This window comes from Trichoplusia ni, chromosome 27 (genome assembly GCF_003590095.1).
Source record: "Trichoplusia ni isolate ovarian cell line Hi5 chromosome 27, tn1, whole genome shotgun sequence".
Classification (NCBI taxonomy): domain Eukaryota; kingdom Metazoa; phylum Arthropoda; class Insecta; order Lepidoptera; family Noctuidae; genus Trichoplusia; species Trichoplusia ni.
Window position 1 is genome coordinate 465,548 of NC_039504.1, and position 17,403 is coordinate 482,950.

At 35.3% G+C, this 17,403-nt stretch overlaps 1 protein-coding gene and 4 non-coding genes across 5 annotated transcripts; 2 read left to right on the forward strand and 3 right to left on the reverse strand.

The window, feature by feature from the left end:
• The first annotated feature begins 2,346 nt into the window (after positions 1 to 2,346).
• LOC113505871 (peroxidase-like) lies at positions 2,347 to 16,903 on the forward strand. The gene is made up of 12 exons (XM_026888719.1): positions 2,347 to 2,619; positions 3,786 to 3,925; positions 5,182 to 5,349; positions 5,767 to 5,954; positions 11,540 to 12,137; positions 12,378 to 12,578; positions 13,670 to 13,814; positions 14,017 to 14,173; positions 14,360 to 14,530; positions 15,183 to 15,381; positions 15,892 to 15,997; positions 16,175 to 16,903. The coding sequence occupies exons 1-12, from the start codon at positions 2,486 to 2,488 to the stop codon at positions 16,623 to 16,625; spliced, it is 2,658 nt and encodes an 885-aa protein (XP_026744520.1). The 5' UTR covers positions 2,347 to 2,485; the 3' UTR covers positions 16,626 to 16,903.
• LOC113505962 lies at positions 8,152 to 8,353 on the reverse strand. Its single transcript, XR_003401672.1, has one exon. It is a non-coding gene; the product is annotated as a small nucleolar RNA U3 (small nucleolar RNA).
• On the reverse strand, positions 9,410 to 9,611 carry LOC113505961. Its single transcript, XR_003401671.1, has one exon. It is a non-coding gene; the product is annotated as a small nucleolar RNA U3 (small nucleolar RNA).
• LOC113505963 lies at positions 11,037 to 11,238 on the forward strand. The gene has a single exon (XR_003401673.1). It is a non-coding gene; the product is annotated as a small nucleolar RNA U3 (small nucleolar RNA).
• LOC113505960 lies at positions 13,009 to 13,210 on the reverse strand. Its single transcript, XR_003401670.1, has one exon. It is a non-coding gene; the product is annotated as a small nucleolar RNA U3 (small nucleolar RNA).
• Positions 16,904 to 17,403: the final 500 nt, after the last annotated feature.

Consider the following 17,403-nt stretch of genomic DNA (forward strand, 5'->3'; position numbering starts at 1 on the left):
TAAATACTCGTTGCTTGAATAAAAGAATGACCACTAGAATGTTCGTTTGGTACTAAGCAATAAACGCCCTTAATAAAGCAATAAAGACCCAGTGGAACAAATTCATAAAAAATCCAATACAAGAGAAAATTCAACACCGATAAATCTATTGTCGTCCAGGAAAACTCATTTCAGCAATAATTTTAATTATATTCACCATTCAAATTGAATCCAACGAGGATTAATATACGAAATACCTTTTGAAATCGTCGTCCATTTTGAGTCCAATTTGTAGTCTTATTTAACCGAGATCAACAAAACGAAGTGTTCAAAGGTAAAAAAATACTGAAAAGATAGGAAGCTTTTAATTTCGACTTGCGTTTTGGTCCAGTGGTTAGTGGCCTTGACTGCGATATCTTCGGTCGTGGGTTCGATTCACACCCAGGACAAATTTTTGTGTGATGAGCACGATCTTGTCTATTAGAAGCTTGATTAAAACTGTTTGTTACGATTTTCCATTAAACATGTCGCTTCCATAAATTTTGGAGATTCAATAAGCGTAAGGCTTATATTAGAATCTAAATACGACATAATCGACATTTTCGTATATAATGAGAAACGTTATTCTAACAAGAAAATGATAATAAAGTCTTACTTACAACTTCAAAAAAGCAAAAATAATAAATCAAGAATATCGCGCCATTTGCACCCGAGCCCTTGACTCGCAATCGTCTTTGACACAATGTTTTATTTAAAAACTCCTTAATTTTGTTATGGAACGATTCGAGCAGAATAAATTACGTTTTCTCTGTTTTTGTCTGATTTAAACGGCCATGTTTAATTGTATTTTGACGGACGGCGTAGTAACAAAAAGTTGAATGAAGAAAAGCATAAAAAATATTTTAAACGTAGGAGCTGTCTTACATTCTATACTGTTTGAGGTAACGACAAGGTTTTGGATAAACATGGATATCTTTATTAATTCATGAGCAATAACTTTGCGAAGCGGATAATAACACAATTCAAAGCTCTGGCAGGACCCGGAATTGCTGGCTAGTGTGCATAGCCAGGAGTCGGGGGTTTGTGTCTCCTCAAAGGTTCACTTTATCTTTTTTGTATTTACGCCTGTAGAACTGGCAATAATATGGGTTTCCTCAAAATCATACATTTGTGCAATACTTTAGGAAACAAATATTGTTTTTTTTTTTTTAATCTATCATGCTTTGCACACTGAATGCGTAGATATTAACTTCAGTATGGCGGAGCCCCGATAGATATGCGTACATTAAAAATTACACGAAGTTCGTAGCTAGACCGTCATTACAGGAGTGGGTAAAAAGGAAAATATTGTTGAAAATATCTCAACTTCTTCATACATAATTACTCCAAAATTTATTTACTCTCTGCCTATTCACATTGGAGGAAGAGCCCTTTCATTAAGAACTGTACTTGCATCGTCTAAAAGGCATTCATTAAAACTTTCTCCGAGATACAACGAAACGAAGGAATGCCGTACATAAATCTTGGCCTATTTCTAAATTAAATTTCTTGTATATACAAAATTAACTTAATTATTTTATAATGAATTGGTGTCTTAATAGTTTATTGCCTTTTCCTGTATTAATTAATAATTAGTAATATTCTTAGCAGGATACAAGTTCAATTTAAATTGATAATTTTTAGCACAATTTACACCTGTTAGAATTGAGTACAGTGTCTAACAAAAAACATTGAGTGTTTGCTGTATTTACTAATTCATAGAAGTATCATTCTGTCCTGAATACCTATGAACAGAGGGTCTACTACCAGGTCTTCAACTTATATAATTGCAATAGTGGAAGAGAGACACAGTAATACGCTCTAATGCGCTGTCACGTTCATACATTTCTTTAGAGCAGCAGGTTTTACTAGTGCGTGACAAGTATCAATTTGCTTTCATGTATTTGATTAGTAGGCAACATTGTTTTTAAGGAAATTCTTTACGATTCAGGATTGTAGTAATTAACCTTTTGTGGTAGAAATGGATACATAGCACATAGCAATGGAATTGATACATAGGAAATATAGTACATGATTATTAAAACGTCGTTAGTAATATCAACTTTATTTACGAGAGATAAAGCTTTATTTAGAAATTAAAAATTTAATATTAAAATTTTGTTGCCTAATAATTTTTTGATTATTATATAATTTGATTCAATAATAGACTCTTAAGAACGTAGCATCTCTGTCATCAATCAAATTCAAATTGCATAACACATTAATTATGTAATTGTCCAAACAAAAAAAAAACACTAATTGTAATCATCATTTTACATACGTATTACACAAAAAGATTTTGCAAAAGAGGATTGTAGTATTTTTTAATACATCCTTCATAAATTGATTTAAAGGAAACCAATAATCGTACTAGTTACGAAACGTACAAGTGTTGTGTATTACAAAATATGGTCCAAGTTGCTTAGTACGGTTTATCAAAGGGTACGATTAGGTCGCTTGGCACAAAATGTATTTTTTACTTAACTTTTTAATATTTACTGCGGTATTTTGCCGCGTCGAGTCCGGACTCTTTGATAGGTACAGCGGAAAGAAAGTGGAAGCCGCTCAAGCAAAGGAGCTCCGATTGAAGAACGCTACCGAGTAAGATGTTTATTTTATTAGTTTCTGTTTACAGCTTAGCTAAGTATTTTAATGGTTTTGGTATTTACTGTTTTAAGCTACCACAACATCTAAAGTAATTTTACTTTGAATGTGGAAGAGAGATGAAACTCTTCGCAGTATATTGCTGTCACGCTCCCACAACCATGTCATATTGCTTTAAGATGTGTTGGTTGATCCTCCGGTCACACTCTACTATCGACTGAACAAGATATCGTTATTATTTTGTTTTTTTGATTACACCATTAACTATGAAACTAGGTGATACGAATGCTCCCCTATACGATCATGCTTTCTGAAGCAATTGTGGAAACGGGACAGCTCTATACATGGTCTATAGCTTCATCTCTTTTCCACGACAACAACAGTCTAACTATTCAAACTGTTGTTTCCGTGGTAGGTTCCAGTAGAACTCTGTTCGCGTGTTAACTAATTGTGTGGACTTCGGTTTAAGTAACCCTTCCTTTCTCCAATGAAGCGTAACGGTTTTCATAATTATGTTTTCGTTCGTTAAATTCATATAATCCTTTTCCTGTTATTTTGGTATCTGGTTGGTAAATTATTTTAGTATTAGAATAACACGTTATTTTACTTAATTTGAAGTGTTACACGTGTATATGTTGAAGGCCCATAAATAAATACGATTTTAAATTTATTGTTTTTGCTTACATGAACGCTTTCATTACTATATTCTATTTAAATAATTCTGTGAAAAAGGTAAACAATCTTGGTGTATTCGTTATTACATAAACACATATTAAATAAACAACTTTCATGTTCCTTTTCGTGTCGTTTTACAATGGTTTTAGTCGCGTTTTATATTTATACTGCATTTTTAGACAAAACAACACACACATAATATTGCTTCGTACCTAAACTAAAACTTAGTTGAATAAAATATAAAAGCAAAATAATATTATTTCAAGTAGGCCTTTTTCAGGTACTTTTCAAACAATACTATTAATAAGCCTTTCCTTGCATTTCCGTAGGCTGACACCTTAGTATACTCATAACGTGATCCCACAGATCTTATGAAGTAAATCCCCGAACAATTTTAATTACGATTTCTGCAATACATTTAAGATACGCCCAACACACTGAAGCTGCATCAGTACTGATTAAACAATTTACCAACAACATTATTCTAGACGATGTTCCATCGAACTTCAGTCATGTACTCCACACGAAGGCAGTCGTATCGACGGTACATGCAACAACTACAAGTACCCAATAAGAGGCTCAGCGAGAGGCCCTTACCTGCGACTCCTGAAGCCAGACTACGCCAACGGTAAGTGGTACTAATTAGCTATGTATCTACCAAGTAATGGAGAAGGTCTTAGCAGTCGCAAATTACAAGAGGTTTCGATATCGGACTCTCAATTGGTTTCTATTGGAAACTTGGCTTGAAAATTGAGCCAAGTATACTAGACTGCCAACTATTAGAATTTGAATATGATTGCACGGGTAGCCGCGTGGCTAAGTTCAAGCCAAAGCTACTGTCAGTGGTTCGATCCCCGCGCAGGGCCATCATTTGCGTGATCTGCGAAGCGCTTGTTTTGATTCCTTGATTTGAATATTTGTGATAACCACCCGGGTCATGAGGATTGACTAACTACGGGAGGCTTTTTTGAAATCGACGAAAAGCGGGATGTTATTAGATTGACGTGCCTGTCTGAATGAGGCATTATAGTTCCCGAGCGGATTGAGAGATTTCAATTTAGTATGTTTTGTATTTAAGGGGAATTATGTGCAAGTGTTCTCATAATTTAGTATTCATGTGGAGTGGAGCAGTGAATTAAACCTCCTTTGGGAGTTTACTTTTTCTTTTATTGACATTATCCTATCAACTCATAGTTGATTTCGTATACAAAAACCTTCTAAAACTTGAAAAGTCATTGACTTTAGAAAGTAGTGTTGCGAAAATAAACCCAAATTATATTTTTGCCAAGCGGCTAGTTAAAACTTTTTGCGATACTTTGTAAGTCAGCCATTTGTGAAAGTTTCTATCTAATCTTTTAGTTTCTTTTGACATTTATGTTTACGAAGACTTCCCTTAAGTACAGAATCAAATACCAGAATACTTCGCAACTTTTTTACATTTAGTTACCTTATAAAGATTTATTATTATATTCTCCATGATCATTTCTCATTATTTGCTTTATTAAGACGCAAACGTGACTGCCAATATAAACGTATCGCTGCTGGTACAGACTTTTTTTAATAATTTCTGTATTTACTGCGTTATTTTGCTGCTATTTTGTATTTTTATAGTATAACAATAAAAAAATCAATAAATCGACTAATTTTCACCATTTCATGTTTAGAATTGGCTATTGAGATTTCTTTTTTTACTTTATCTCTACCCTGTCCCCGACCCTGTGGCCTGTGACCATACCTACAACTTTGTGACAATTTCAACTAATTAGCTATTACGGTTCATGAGATGCAGGATGCTGGTGACGGGACGAGAGGAGGCTCAGTAACAGGGTTTCTCTAAAAAAGAAAACAACACCGTTACCATGGTAACCAAACAATAATCTTCAGATCGAGACATCCGGATGAACAGGCACGGGGATCACTTGCCCTCGGCGCGGAAGGTTAGGACGGTACTGCACTCGACCGGCCGCGTGGAAGATAAGGTCACCTTCAATATGGCCGCCGTGCATATGCTAGAGTTCATACACAGAGACATCAGCGTCATGAATGGACCACGTAAGTTGATTTACTTATGTTATTGTATGAATTGAAAAAATGGTGGAGGGGTTACGTTCTATTAGAGTTCATGTTTTTTTTTCTTTGTGGGTAACAAAAAGCGCAATACCGTAATAAAAATTGTGATTATGGTCTATATATTTTTTGAATAATTTATATTGCCATCTTTAATGAATTTATCGGTGTAAATAAAACAGGCTAATATCATAATTATTTACACTCCGTATGTTCTACGTAGGTACCTTATTATATTTAAACCATTACTTACACTAATAAAATCGAAATGGTGTTTTACGTTAGCCTTTTTCGAGCACTTTAAAAACTATACTAATAAATTAAAGAGTATAGGTATTATGGTTATATCTAACATCACTTTTAGCTCCCAGATAATACACTAAACGTGACCCAACTTTTCAGTTGACTACCTCCGCCGCAGACAATACTGCTGCACGCCAATAGGTCGTAAAGACCCCAAGTGTATCCCCATACACGTGCCAGACAACGACCCCTATCTCAAAGTGACTGATATACGCTGCCTAAACTTCAGCAGAGCTGAAACTTTCCAAGAGGCTGGATGTACTCCCGAAACTGTACTTCCCGAACAGGTTAGTTATAAAGTATATTTAATAAGTGGTATGACTTGTTTTAAATATGAATTAAAATAGGAAATTTCAAAGGAGTGACGTTTGTCGACGTTCTACCAAACAACATTTCTTTCTTAAAAAAAAACGACTCCTGCACTAAGGAATTTAATCCTTGTGTTGCGGGGTCGCGGGGTGTTTCAAAAACATACAATTCACATGCACAAAGACACCCAGACTCAGCACAAGCATTCGTGGATCAGACAAAGGCTTGTCCTACGCGGGGATCGACCCACGACACGTCGCGTACAGTGGGTTTGGCGTGGTTGAGCCACTCGGCTAACCGTGCAACTGACTTACGAATGCAAGAATAGTGGAGTGGTCGAGGTCATCACGCCAAACCTACTGAGCGCGATGTGTCGCGGGTAGGGCAGCATTACTGTGTGTGTCTACGTGAATCCTCCCGCGATGCAAGGATTGTTTCCCTTTACGTGTTATTAAAAAAAAGAACAATAGTTGATAATTACTCGCGCATTTTAAAGAAAACGCCCGAGCAGTTGCGGATCTTATTAGTATTTATTTAACATGAAATGACTCCGCTGGGCTGTGGCCGATTAGTTATATAGCAAAACGTCTAAAATTCCTTCTGCCTTCCGTTCCTGCCAAATTACCTTAACACCTTTTCAATAAATAACAAAAAAGAAAACAATTTTGTATTAATCAATTAACTAATTTATAACTTACTAATGCCTTATTCAAAATCAGTACTTACCCATTCACATCCATATATCAAAATCCGAAAAGTCACATACCTAAAACATGAACTATCTCTCATTAAAACTTCTCACTTCACCCAAGGAAGTTTAATAATAACTTAGAAAATGATCTTTGAAATCGTTTAATGTGTACGTTTCAATAATTCGGGTAACTTCAATAAAACTGTGACTACCCTTGACGGATGTCGGTAGAATATTAATAGTGTCGTGCAGAAAATGTTAAGGGCTTAGGGCCGGTTCACACGTGGTCTCCGATTTATTGGTCCGATTTATCGAATTTTGTATAATAAACAGAAACTGTCATACGTATACTCCATACGATATTAATTAAAAAATATATATTGATTACGCTAGCATGTGGAAGCCACAGATCAAGATACAAGAAATGTGGGAAACGAAGCTTTGGCCTTGCAGTATTAAAAGGAACATAATTATGAAAGTTCTGAACGAGGTCTCTGTATTAGGGTGGCATTTATGAAGGACCGGGTGCCTTCTCATGAAGTTATCCCCTAAATGAAAATAGATACAAATAATAATGAAGTCTAACACCGCGGTTACTTATTCAAATTAGACTTTTGCGTATTGTGATAATGTTATAAGAAGTTCTACTTAGAACAAAGTGAGTTCAGTTGGAATTTGAGAGATTACAAGCAAAAACTTAACCCGTAAAGTACTACGTGATTTCCTCGGTTGTTTTAAAATAATTGACATTATTAAAATTGAATAAATTAATTCTAGTTTTACAACTTGAGCCCTAATTGTGCCTATTACCTACTAGAAGTTTTTCAGCTCCGTAACCAGAGGAACTAACAGCATTGATGCACTTGTGGCTCCCATTGCAGAAAACGGCGTTCTGCAGTGACGCTTTTCCACAATTTTTATTATAGTTTTACTTGAAAACGCGACCAAATGCAGTATTTTCATAGTTGATATTGTAAAGCAAATTTAAATAAAAATACTAAATTAATAGAAAATTAATGTTTTCTTGTTAAATGAACAATAGAACCTTATTCTTATTCAAAGCTTGTGATGATGTTTTAAAAAACTTTATTTTCAACGGTAATTTTATTTTGAAAGAACAAAAAGAAATAACAAAATCAAAAGCGAAATGTCAAGACAATTTAATTATAAGTCTTTGTCATTTACTTTTCCCCTCGTGAATTTTTATTGTGAACGTTTAAGAAAATAAAGACGTTAGGTATGAATTTACAAAAACGCTGTTACTCCTTTGAAAATATCTCGTTATTTTTTTAACCATAAATATTTATTGCATTCAATTTCATTTTACATTAAGGCGCTTGTTTTATCGTAGAACAAAAACCAGTAAAGAAAGCTTTATTGTGGTATTTTTCTAGCGTCGTTTCACTAACATCGGTAAAACCATGTTCATTTAGGACTCGTTACTACCATCAATTTTATACACAGAATAATAAGATAGAAAAATAGCCACTCAGATAGCGACAGTGCCCCACTCTCCCCCGTGAAGGGAAGCGAACGATCATCGAGGGCTGATGGTAGGACTACCACCGCCCGCCTCACGCTCAGGACACCGCGCCACGTCTCATCAACGTGACTAGTGAGGACTCACATAGTGTGAAAGTCTCGAGAAGAGCTTACTATAGAAATGATCCTATGAAGTAAGGTCTTAACGTTGGAGGGCAATCGGTGCGAAGTCGTTCAGTCGCGGAAAATCTTAACACCGCCATTCAGAAACGTGACGTCACTGGCACAGGGCCATCTAGTGGCAGCATGCGGTACTAAATGCAGTGACCATGACTTTATAAAATTATATAGACATATCGTAATAATACACCTATCATATATCATCGATGTTGTCTTATGCATACGTGTTCGAATTTGTTGAATAACAATATCAAAACAAAAGAGCGCTGTCTTTCTCCTTTTGAATTAACAGGCACTAGATAATGTGTATGGGTATGGCGTGCGCGCACGACCCTGTCAGGTTATTTATTTATTTTATAATCTCAGATGCTGTTCTTCTTAATTTGGATTTTTATATTGAAAATTTAAAATCTACTACTGTCTATAAGACATTGCCCCGATCATATTGAAACATCGTGACGCACGTTGTGCTAGTGGGTAATATACATTTTGCAAAAAATACTTAAGAACTGATGACCAGAATTTATTTAATTCAATAGCACAAAATTATAGCTTAAGCGCAAAATGACTATTGCGCTAAAGAAACAAACCAATTTGGTTTCAGAAAATTGTTCATTAATAAGGTAGATTTTGAGCTCAAGTGGTAAATAAGTATACCATCCTATCTGGGCTGCGATTCCGCTATTCACAATGGCCGATGAGTTGATGGAAAAAATGACACTATTCGTATTCTTCAAGTCATGTTACCAATATAATAATTGGAAATACAGTACGGCCCGAAACACTCACTATGAATACAATGCATTTCAAATTATGTAAAGCTAAGACGAATACCAATAGTGTCATATTAATCCAATTTCATTCATAATTACGGTAATTGGAAGAAATGGATTCAATTAAAATCCATTACTTCATTTTCATTCAACAATCAATAAAGACTGCAGTCAGAAATAGTCAGTTCTTTATTTGTAAAGTACATATTTAATTAATTATCTTAAGAACTACCCCTAATCGTGAACATATGGACTCAGTCCCAATAGTCGCAAGCTCGTTTGTTCATAATTATAATTCTGAAAAATAGCCACTCAGATAGCGACAGTGCCCCACTCTCCCCCGTGAAGGGGAGCGAACGATCATCGAGGGCTGATGGTAGGACTACCACCGCCCGCCTCACGCTCAGGACACCGCGCCACGTCTCATCAACGTGACTAGTGAGGACTCACATAGTGTGGAAGTCTCGAGAAGAGCTTACTATAGAAATGATCCTATGAAGTAAGGTCTTAACGTTGGAGGGCAATCGGTGCGAAGTCGTTCAGTCGCGGAAAATCTTAACACCGCCATTCAGAAACGTGACGTCACTGGCACAGGGCCATCTAGTGATCGCATACAGTACTAAACACGGTGACCATGAGATTCTAAAAATAGTTGTATCTCCGCGCCATTATCTAAACCAAATTGCTGCTGTACGTAATCAGTATAATTTTATTAACTATGCGCAGTATGATTCCTTGGAAGAAACAATAAATAATAAGTAATCTTATTTGAATAAAGTTTGGTATCTCAGAAAAGAAGGGATTCTTAAAATAAAATCTATGTCATTTTCAATTGGATTATCTATTCATAATTGCATTACAGTTAGTAATTACCATAATCAAAATGTATGTACACACTCTCTTTTCTAAATCAAGCAGTTGATAGTCAAGTACGATAGATTTTGAATTTCTGAATAAATTCTTATATCGGTACACATAAACAACGACTGCAGCTGTCATTTTTGAACAATGCAAATACGTTCAATCTATTCCGTGACGTGCATGCGGTACACTTGCCGCAAGCCCGTGATTGTGTTGCTAACATGTTCACTGTTGCGTTATTTGATTTGCTTTGAGGTCTTTTTTAAATATGTTTTCTATTGTATTGAGATATATTATCTTTTTTCTGCCTAATCAACTTAATGTGATGGTGACCAAGCAATTTACCGGATTCAGCTATGGAAATTGTTGCCTACAATTTTACATTAAAATAGATACTGGCACAGTTATGAAACATTATCCTTATAGTACTTAGTATATTTAATTATTATATTACTTAATTAAATTATAATTATTATTCGATCGATGTGAGCATACTTTCGTCGCAGTATAATCTGCCTGACGTGGACGACTAATAGATGGCGCTGTATCAGAGACGCGAGCGCACACCGTTACACGCCCTTACTTATGTGAAACGCCTATCACACGCCAAAAGGTCATTGATTGGAAAATAATTATTGCAAGTGTTGAGCAAATCAATAATCTTCCATATTATATTCCAGTAATGCTTAAACGTGGAATATTGAATAATAAGCATTCGAATGATGCGCGTGCGCAACTATACGAGCTGTTTCCCTGCCGTGGCAATAGATGGAGCTGTTATAACCAATCAATTGTTGATTTCATTTAAAGAATGTTGTCTTACACAAAACACCTATTTACACACTGTGAAGCAGTCAAAGCATGCTGTGGAACAATTGTAAGGCCGTTTATTGTAAAACAATTATTTTTTGTAACTGAATATATACCCAGACTCATTGAAAAGCTCATGGTCACCGTGTTTAGTACTGTATGCTGCCACTAGATAGCTCTGTGCTAGTGACGTCACGTTTTTGAATGGCGGTGTTAAGATTTTCCGCGACTGAACGACTTCGCGCCGATTGTCCTCCAATGTTAAGACCTTACTTCATAGGATCATTTCTATAGTAAGCTCTTCTCGAGACTTTCACACTATGTGAGTCCTCACTAGTCACGTTGATGAGACGTGGCGCGGTGTCCTGAGCGTGAGGCGGGCGGTGGTAGTCCTACCATCAGCCCTCGATGATCGTTCGCTTCCCTTCACGGGGGAGAGTGGGGCACTGTCGCTATCTGAGTGGCTATTTTTCTATCTTATAATCCAATATGAATCATTACTTCTTATATGCAAATTTACACTATCCTTAGGTATAATGTCAATTTTAACACTATCCTGATGTATGAATAATACATAAGTACATTGTGGAAGTGCGTACAGCTATTTAAATAATGCGTAGGTATATCACATAGCCATAATAAGAAGAATCTCATAAAGAGTATCTTTACATGTCACGAAGAACATATATTATTTATATTATTTGCAAAGGAGTGTATTTTAATTCATTTATAAATTAAGATTCTGACCAATGTTTGTCTGTTTAAGATAAATTTCCAAACGCCAGTGATTGATCTGTCCACAATATACGGAGTTGATAATCTGGCGCTTTCCAAAGTCAGAAAGTTCAAGCACGGGTTGTTGATACTTGAGAAAAGGGAAAACCGTTATGTCCCAGCCAACATAACAGCTAACAGCACCTATCTTTCTTCCGAAATGGTGGAAGAAATGAAGACTAAAATAATTACGAACATAAAGGACGATATGACAATGAAACTGACGATGAATATGATAAACAACAATTACACAGTCGCAAACATGACTTCGGAGTTGATGACTAATTTGTCATCGGAGATGATAGGTCATATGACGAAGAAGATGCCAAATATGTTGCCTAATGAAACAGAGACTGATGATTTGAAGCAACAGATAATGCAGACGGTAATGCAAAACATTCGAAGTAATATCACTACGGAAAAAGACAAGATGGCCAATATGACAGCAGATGCACTAATTGATAGCATCGCGACTATAGTAGCTGATTCAATGGTTAGACTGGTGAACAGTCTGGTTTCTATCAGGCCTAATGTAACTGAGAATGTTTGCTTCCAAAATAATGATACAGAAACTGTTTGTTATGACTTTGGTAAGTAATGATCAGTATGTTTGTTAATTAATTTTATCCAGCACATAAACGAACTATAAGAAAATAAATCTTTATCTTATTATGATAATACCAAATTTGGAATTTAGATATCTACGTGTTAATGATATGACTTATCTGCGACGGTTTAAAAAACGCTCGTCTTAGAAAAAACTATAAATATTAAAACATTTACAAATTCTGTGTCTTTACAATTTCATAACTAAATTTCGTCTTACACAGGCTTCCCAGAAGTTGGAAACTATGACCTTCGAACAACAACGCTGACGATATTCTTCATGAGGGAACACAATAGATTGGCACGAGCCCTCCATGAGATTAACCCCTGTTGGAAGGACGACCGCCTCTTCAAGGTGGCCAGACAGATCAACATCGCGACGGCAGCTAACATATTCATGTATGAACTGCTACCTGCATTGTTAGGTAAGTTTGATATAATAAATTCGTTTTGTTTTATCCTCTCGAGATTGCTGTCCTTATGTCAATTACGTCAAGATTCGTTGATTCGACAAGAGAAATCATTGAGAGATGATACGTAAACTGAGTGGAACAAAAATTGGAACAAAAGCAGACCAAAAAAAAAACAAAGTAACGAATTCCCAATTTAATCACACTCGGCTTCTTATGCAATTTTAATGGTAATTACAATCTACCAATCCCGTTATATGGCTATGAGATAGACGCATAATTTAAATAGCTGTACGAAATTCTATGAGGTATTTATGTAATATTCAGACATCAGGTTGGTGTTATAATTGACATTATACCTAAGGGTAATAATAATGTTTCATTTACGAAGTAAGCTATTAATTTTGAAGCTAGGAATAATATTGGATTATAAAATAGTACAATAGCCACTCAGATAGCGACAGTGCCCCACTCTCCCCCGTGAAGGGGAGCGAACGATCATCGAGGGCTGATGGTAGGACTACCACCGCCCGCCTCACGCTCAGGACACCGCGCCACGTCTCATCAACGTGACTAGTGAGGACTCACATAGTGTGAAAGTCTCGAGAAGAGCTTACTATAGAAATGATCCTATGAAGTAAGGTCTTAACGTTAATGGGCAATCGGTGCGAAGTCGTTCAGTCGCGGAAAATCTTAACACCGCCATTCAGAAACGTGACGTCACTAGCACAGAGCCATCTAGTGGCAGCATACAGTACTAAACACGGTGACCATGAGATTCTAAAACATTTGTAACTCCGCGTCATTATCAGTACCATATTGTAAACATCGCAGCTGTACGAAATCAGTATAATTTTAATTCGTTACTTTGTCCGTATTTTTTATTTTTGTCGAATCAACGAATCTTGACGTAATTGACATAAGGCCTGCTACCATTCATAGGGCTTATCGTGGGATTTGATACGCGATATTTTACTCAATACATTTATTGCATTCTACATGTATTCTTAATCATTATTGTTTGTTGATCGTCTGTCTATTTACTAGGGTCTAATAATTCATCCTCGGTCTTATTGCTCAATTGTTTCTTTTTTTTGTACTTCTAGGTTTCCGTAACATGGTCAATTACGGGATCCTGTCAGAGAACGTAGAGCACGTGTCTGCTTATGAAGCAGATGCGGTGCCTCTCGTGTATGCAGAGTATGATATCGCCACCAGATACTTCCATACTTTCTTAGATGGCCGGATAAAGTGAGTTATCTCTACGAAAATATCCTAAAAAATGTATTGACTACAGAAAAAAAGACAATAAACTGGAAACGTTTTTGTTTGAAAATCTTCTTTCTGAACTTTTTTATTTACAATCGTTGTATATTTTTAGATTAATCATAAAAGAAAACGGTCGCTTGTTTATGTTACAAGATTTCGATGTATTCCACTATTTTGATTTCAGAACATACACCGAAAGCTATCACTATAAGGACGAATATTCCTACAGTGACACTATGTTTAGATCTGGTCTCCTCGAGAAAGGTAAAATACTCGAAGAAATTAATCGTGGAACATTCCATCAGAACGCTGCCAAGATTGACGACATTCAAGATCCAGAGGTATGCTCCGCTTTTGAGCATCGCTCACTTTAACTTTCGTTGAAAATTATTTAGCTGGGAATCCTTGCTTTAGCAAACTAATAGCTACGCTTTGAGAGAATCTTAGTCTATTCAGTGTGCTTGCGAAATAGTTTCGTTCAAAGGTAAAATTTGCAACATTCTACGCTTCTATTGTTTGTTTCGTAGATTTCAGAAAGTTATTTCGGCAAGAGACTGCAAAAAGCTCACGATTTGCCAGCTATTGGTATACAAAGAGGCAGAGACATGGGTATACGTGGATACAATGACTACAGACACTTGTGTGGAATGAAACCAGCCAAAAAATTCCGTGACTTTTTAGATGTAATGGAAATTGAGGTAAGTGCATAAAATGTTGAAAAACGTTACAATAGTTTAAGAATATTTTTTAATATCAAGCCGGATACTTAAATTGTTTAAGACCTTTGGATAATAAATTTAGAGAGCATAAATAAAACTATCAAAATATTTCGACCAGATCTCCTGTCTTTATAATGAAGACTAACAATTTATACGATTAAGTTTTTCCCTTAGCGTCCAAGATTGCCATCTTGTTACTTAGTCGTTGCCTTGTTTGTTTTAAGCTTCCTCTTTAATTAAATTGCATCTCCTTATATCAAGTTACTTATCAAGTCTGCCGTAATTCTAAAACAAAATCTAAATAGCTGTTTATTTCTTTAAGATGCTTTGAAGCGCATAATGTACTAAATACTTTTGTTTAACTAAAGAAGATTATTTAGTGTGCTGCCCATTGTAATTTTATGCCTTATTTTTTTTCTAATATCCTGAAATATGTCACAGCTCTGTGTGAAAATCTAAAATAGATGTTTAATATCACTCTTGTGTTGTGTGTCGTTGCAATATACTGGTGACAAAAGAATTCATGTACCTTTCTTGTACGGAAAGAGGCCGAATTTTGCCGATACTTTCTGGCTGGTATAACATTCAGTTGCGAAAAACTTATTTTAAACTTTTTAGAACTCTTTTTTAGAAAGTGGAAGCTCTAAAAAGATTATATGATGACGTGGATGACGTGGACTTGTTGGCTGGAGTGATGAGTGAGAACCACATACAGGGGATATACGCGGGTCCAACGCTGTTCTGCATCATGATGAAACAGTACGAGGTCTACAGGTATTCTGATAGATTCTGGTTCGAAAGAGGCGACCAGATGCACAGCTTTTCTTTGGGTAAGTATTTGATGTAGGTCGTTATAATTTTATGTTACGATATGATGGCTAGATGGTTGGATTCTTCTGATGAATGTATGATCATTATTCATATGGTGATGATGATGTTGATTTTACATGCAGAAAGATTTTCAGCCGACTTCAAAAAGGAGGTGGTCAATTAGTCGATATTTTTTAGTCTAGATTTTTGTGAATAGCATTGTTATTTGGTCTCATAAAAAATATTCAAGCATAAATCAATAGTTTTTTAATTGAAGTCAGCTGTATGTTTCTGTTGTTAAACAATGTTATTTAATGAAATTGGCTATTTTAGAACCGGATATCAGCTAACAAACAAACAAATAATACGCATTTGTATAACAGCAGATACCAATGTAAATATGAAAAATATTCGTATCCAGTAAATAAAACATTCATCATGCCAATTCAAACAAAATGTCAAACAATTGCAAATATTTTTCATTCAATTCTGTACAATATGATACTAGTATATTGTAAAAACATTCGCAGATCAATTGCATGAGATCAGAAAAACTAACATGGCGCGTTTGGCGTGTGACAACGCTGAGGGCATTAAATACATACAACATCAAGCTTTTATGAATGTTAAACCAGGGTACGTAAACATATTTAAATATATAAATTTATTTTTTGTTTAATCATAACAAATATCGACCACGTTTAACTTTGTAACGAGTAATCAGTAATAGTTTTTTCTCTATACCTGGATTTATCACAACAATAGCGGGTCTATTTTTAATTGGCATTCTTCACGATTGTTTTTTTTTTTCAGAAATATGCCAGTCCCCTGTTCGCACATCGATGGACCTGATCTAAGGAGATGGGAAGATGAGAGTTGCCACAAATATAGCAAGTACTCTGATGAAGCGCATGTGGGATATAAAATGTCTGGAGGATATAAAAAAGAACCAAAACATTATATGAACTATAAACAGATTCCTGAGAAGTACGAACGGGTATCTGAGGGGTATGACCGGGCCCCTGAGGGGTATGTACGGGCCGCTGAAGGGTATAACCAGGCCCCTGATGGGTATGAACGGGCCTCCGAAGAGTACGAACGTGTCTCTGAAGGGTTCAAACAAAGCCCTATGGTATACAAACACAAGCAATCGTACTTCGGAAACGGAAGAGATTCAGAGTTCTCAACTTTTTTCGACAATCTACTATCCTATAAACCTTATGAGGAAGTATCTAGTGAAAGGATAGAATATTTCTCTTTTTAATACCGTAAAATAAAATGAGATCAAATTTTTCACCATCCAAAAATTTTGTACATAAATACGAATGGAGATTTGTATACCTATTTACATTTATTCGTAAGTAGCTTAATGTAAAATCTGTCATAAAAGTTCTAAAACGAAAAAAGTTCCTATTTTATGCACTATAATACCTTAATACAATTTATGTACTATAGATACTAGAACAAAAACTGCGTAAATCTCACTCACCGAAAAATAATTTTAGAACAAGACAACAATTTAGTTTTGTTTTCGTAATACCATCCCTAGTCTTAAGAATAATGTCTTAGACGTTTTTGTAGAAAAAATATAAATAAAAGTAATGAAAACATTTCTTAAACATCTGTTTCATTCCAATTTTAAGTATTAAAAATTAATGAAAAACAAATCTCAAATATCGCAGGTGTTGCTTTTTGCTTCAATGAAAAATAATTTGCTTTTATCAAAACAAATTAAATTTTGATAAAAGAAGTAAGTTGTACAGGACTACTTATATGTACCATACCTACTTAAATTTAAGTCTCGTTTTCTTAACTTATCTTTACACATTATACATTTGCATATGTTTCGATTTCTTTACACAATCTATCGTTTGAGCAAACTTTCACATTCGTCATTTCATATATGATTTTAATCTTCATATCGATACAGTATGAACTTTCATGATAGTATGTGAAAAAAAATGAATAACCGCATTAGATGAGTAAACCTGCTTTCAGCATTCATAGAATTTATTCCTCGAAGAGATAGTATTTAATCTAAA

Coding starts and splice junctions, on each gene's coding strand:
- LOC113505871 (XM_026888719.1), top strand. CDS start 2,486: ATGTATTTTTTACTTAACTTTTTAATATTTACTGCGGTATTTTGCCGC. Junction 12,138..12,377: donor AACTGTTTGTTATGACTTTG/GTAAGTAATGAT, acceptor CGTCTTACACAG/GCTTCCCAGAAGTTGGAAAC. Junction 13,815..14,016: donor TTCTTAGATGGCCGGATAAA/GTGAGTTATCTC, acceptor TTTTGATTTCAG/AACATACACCGAAAGCTATC.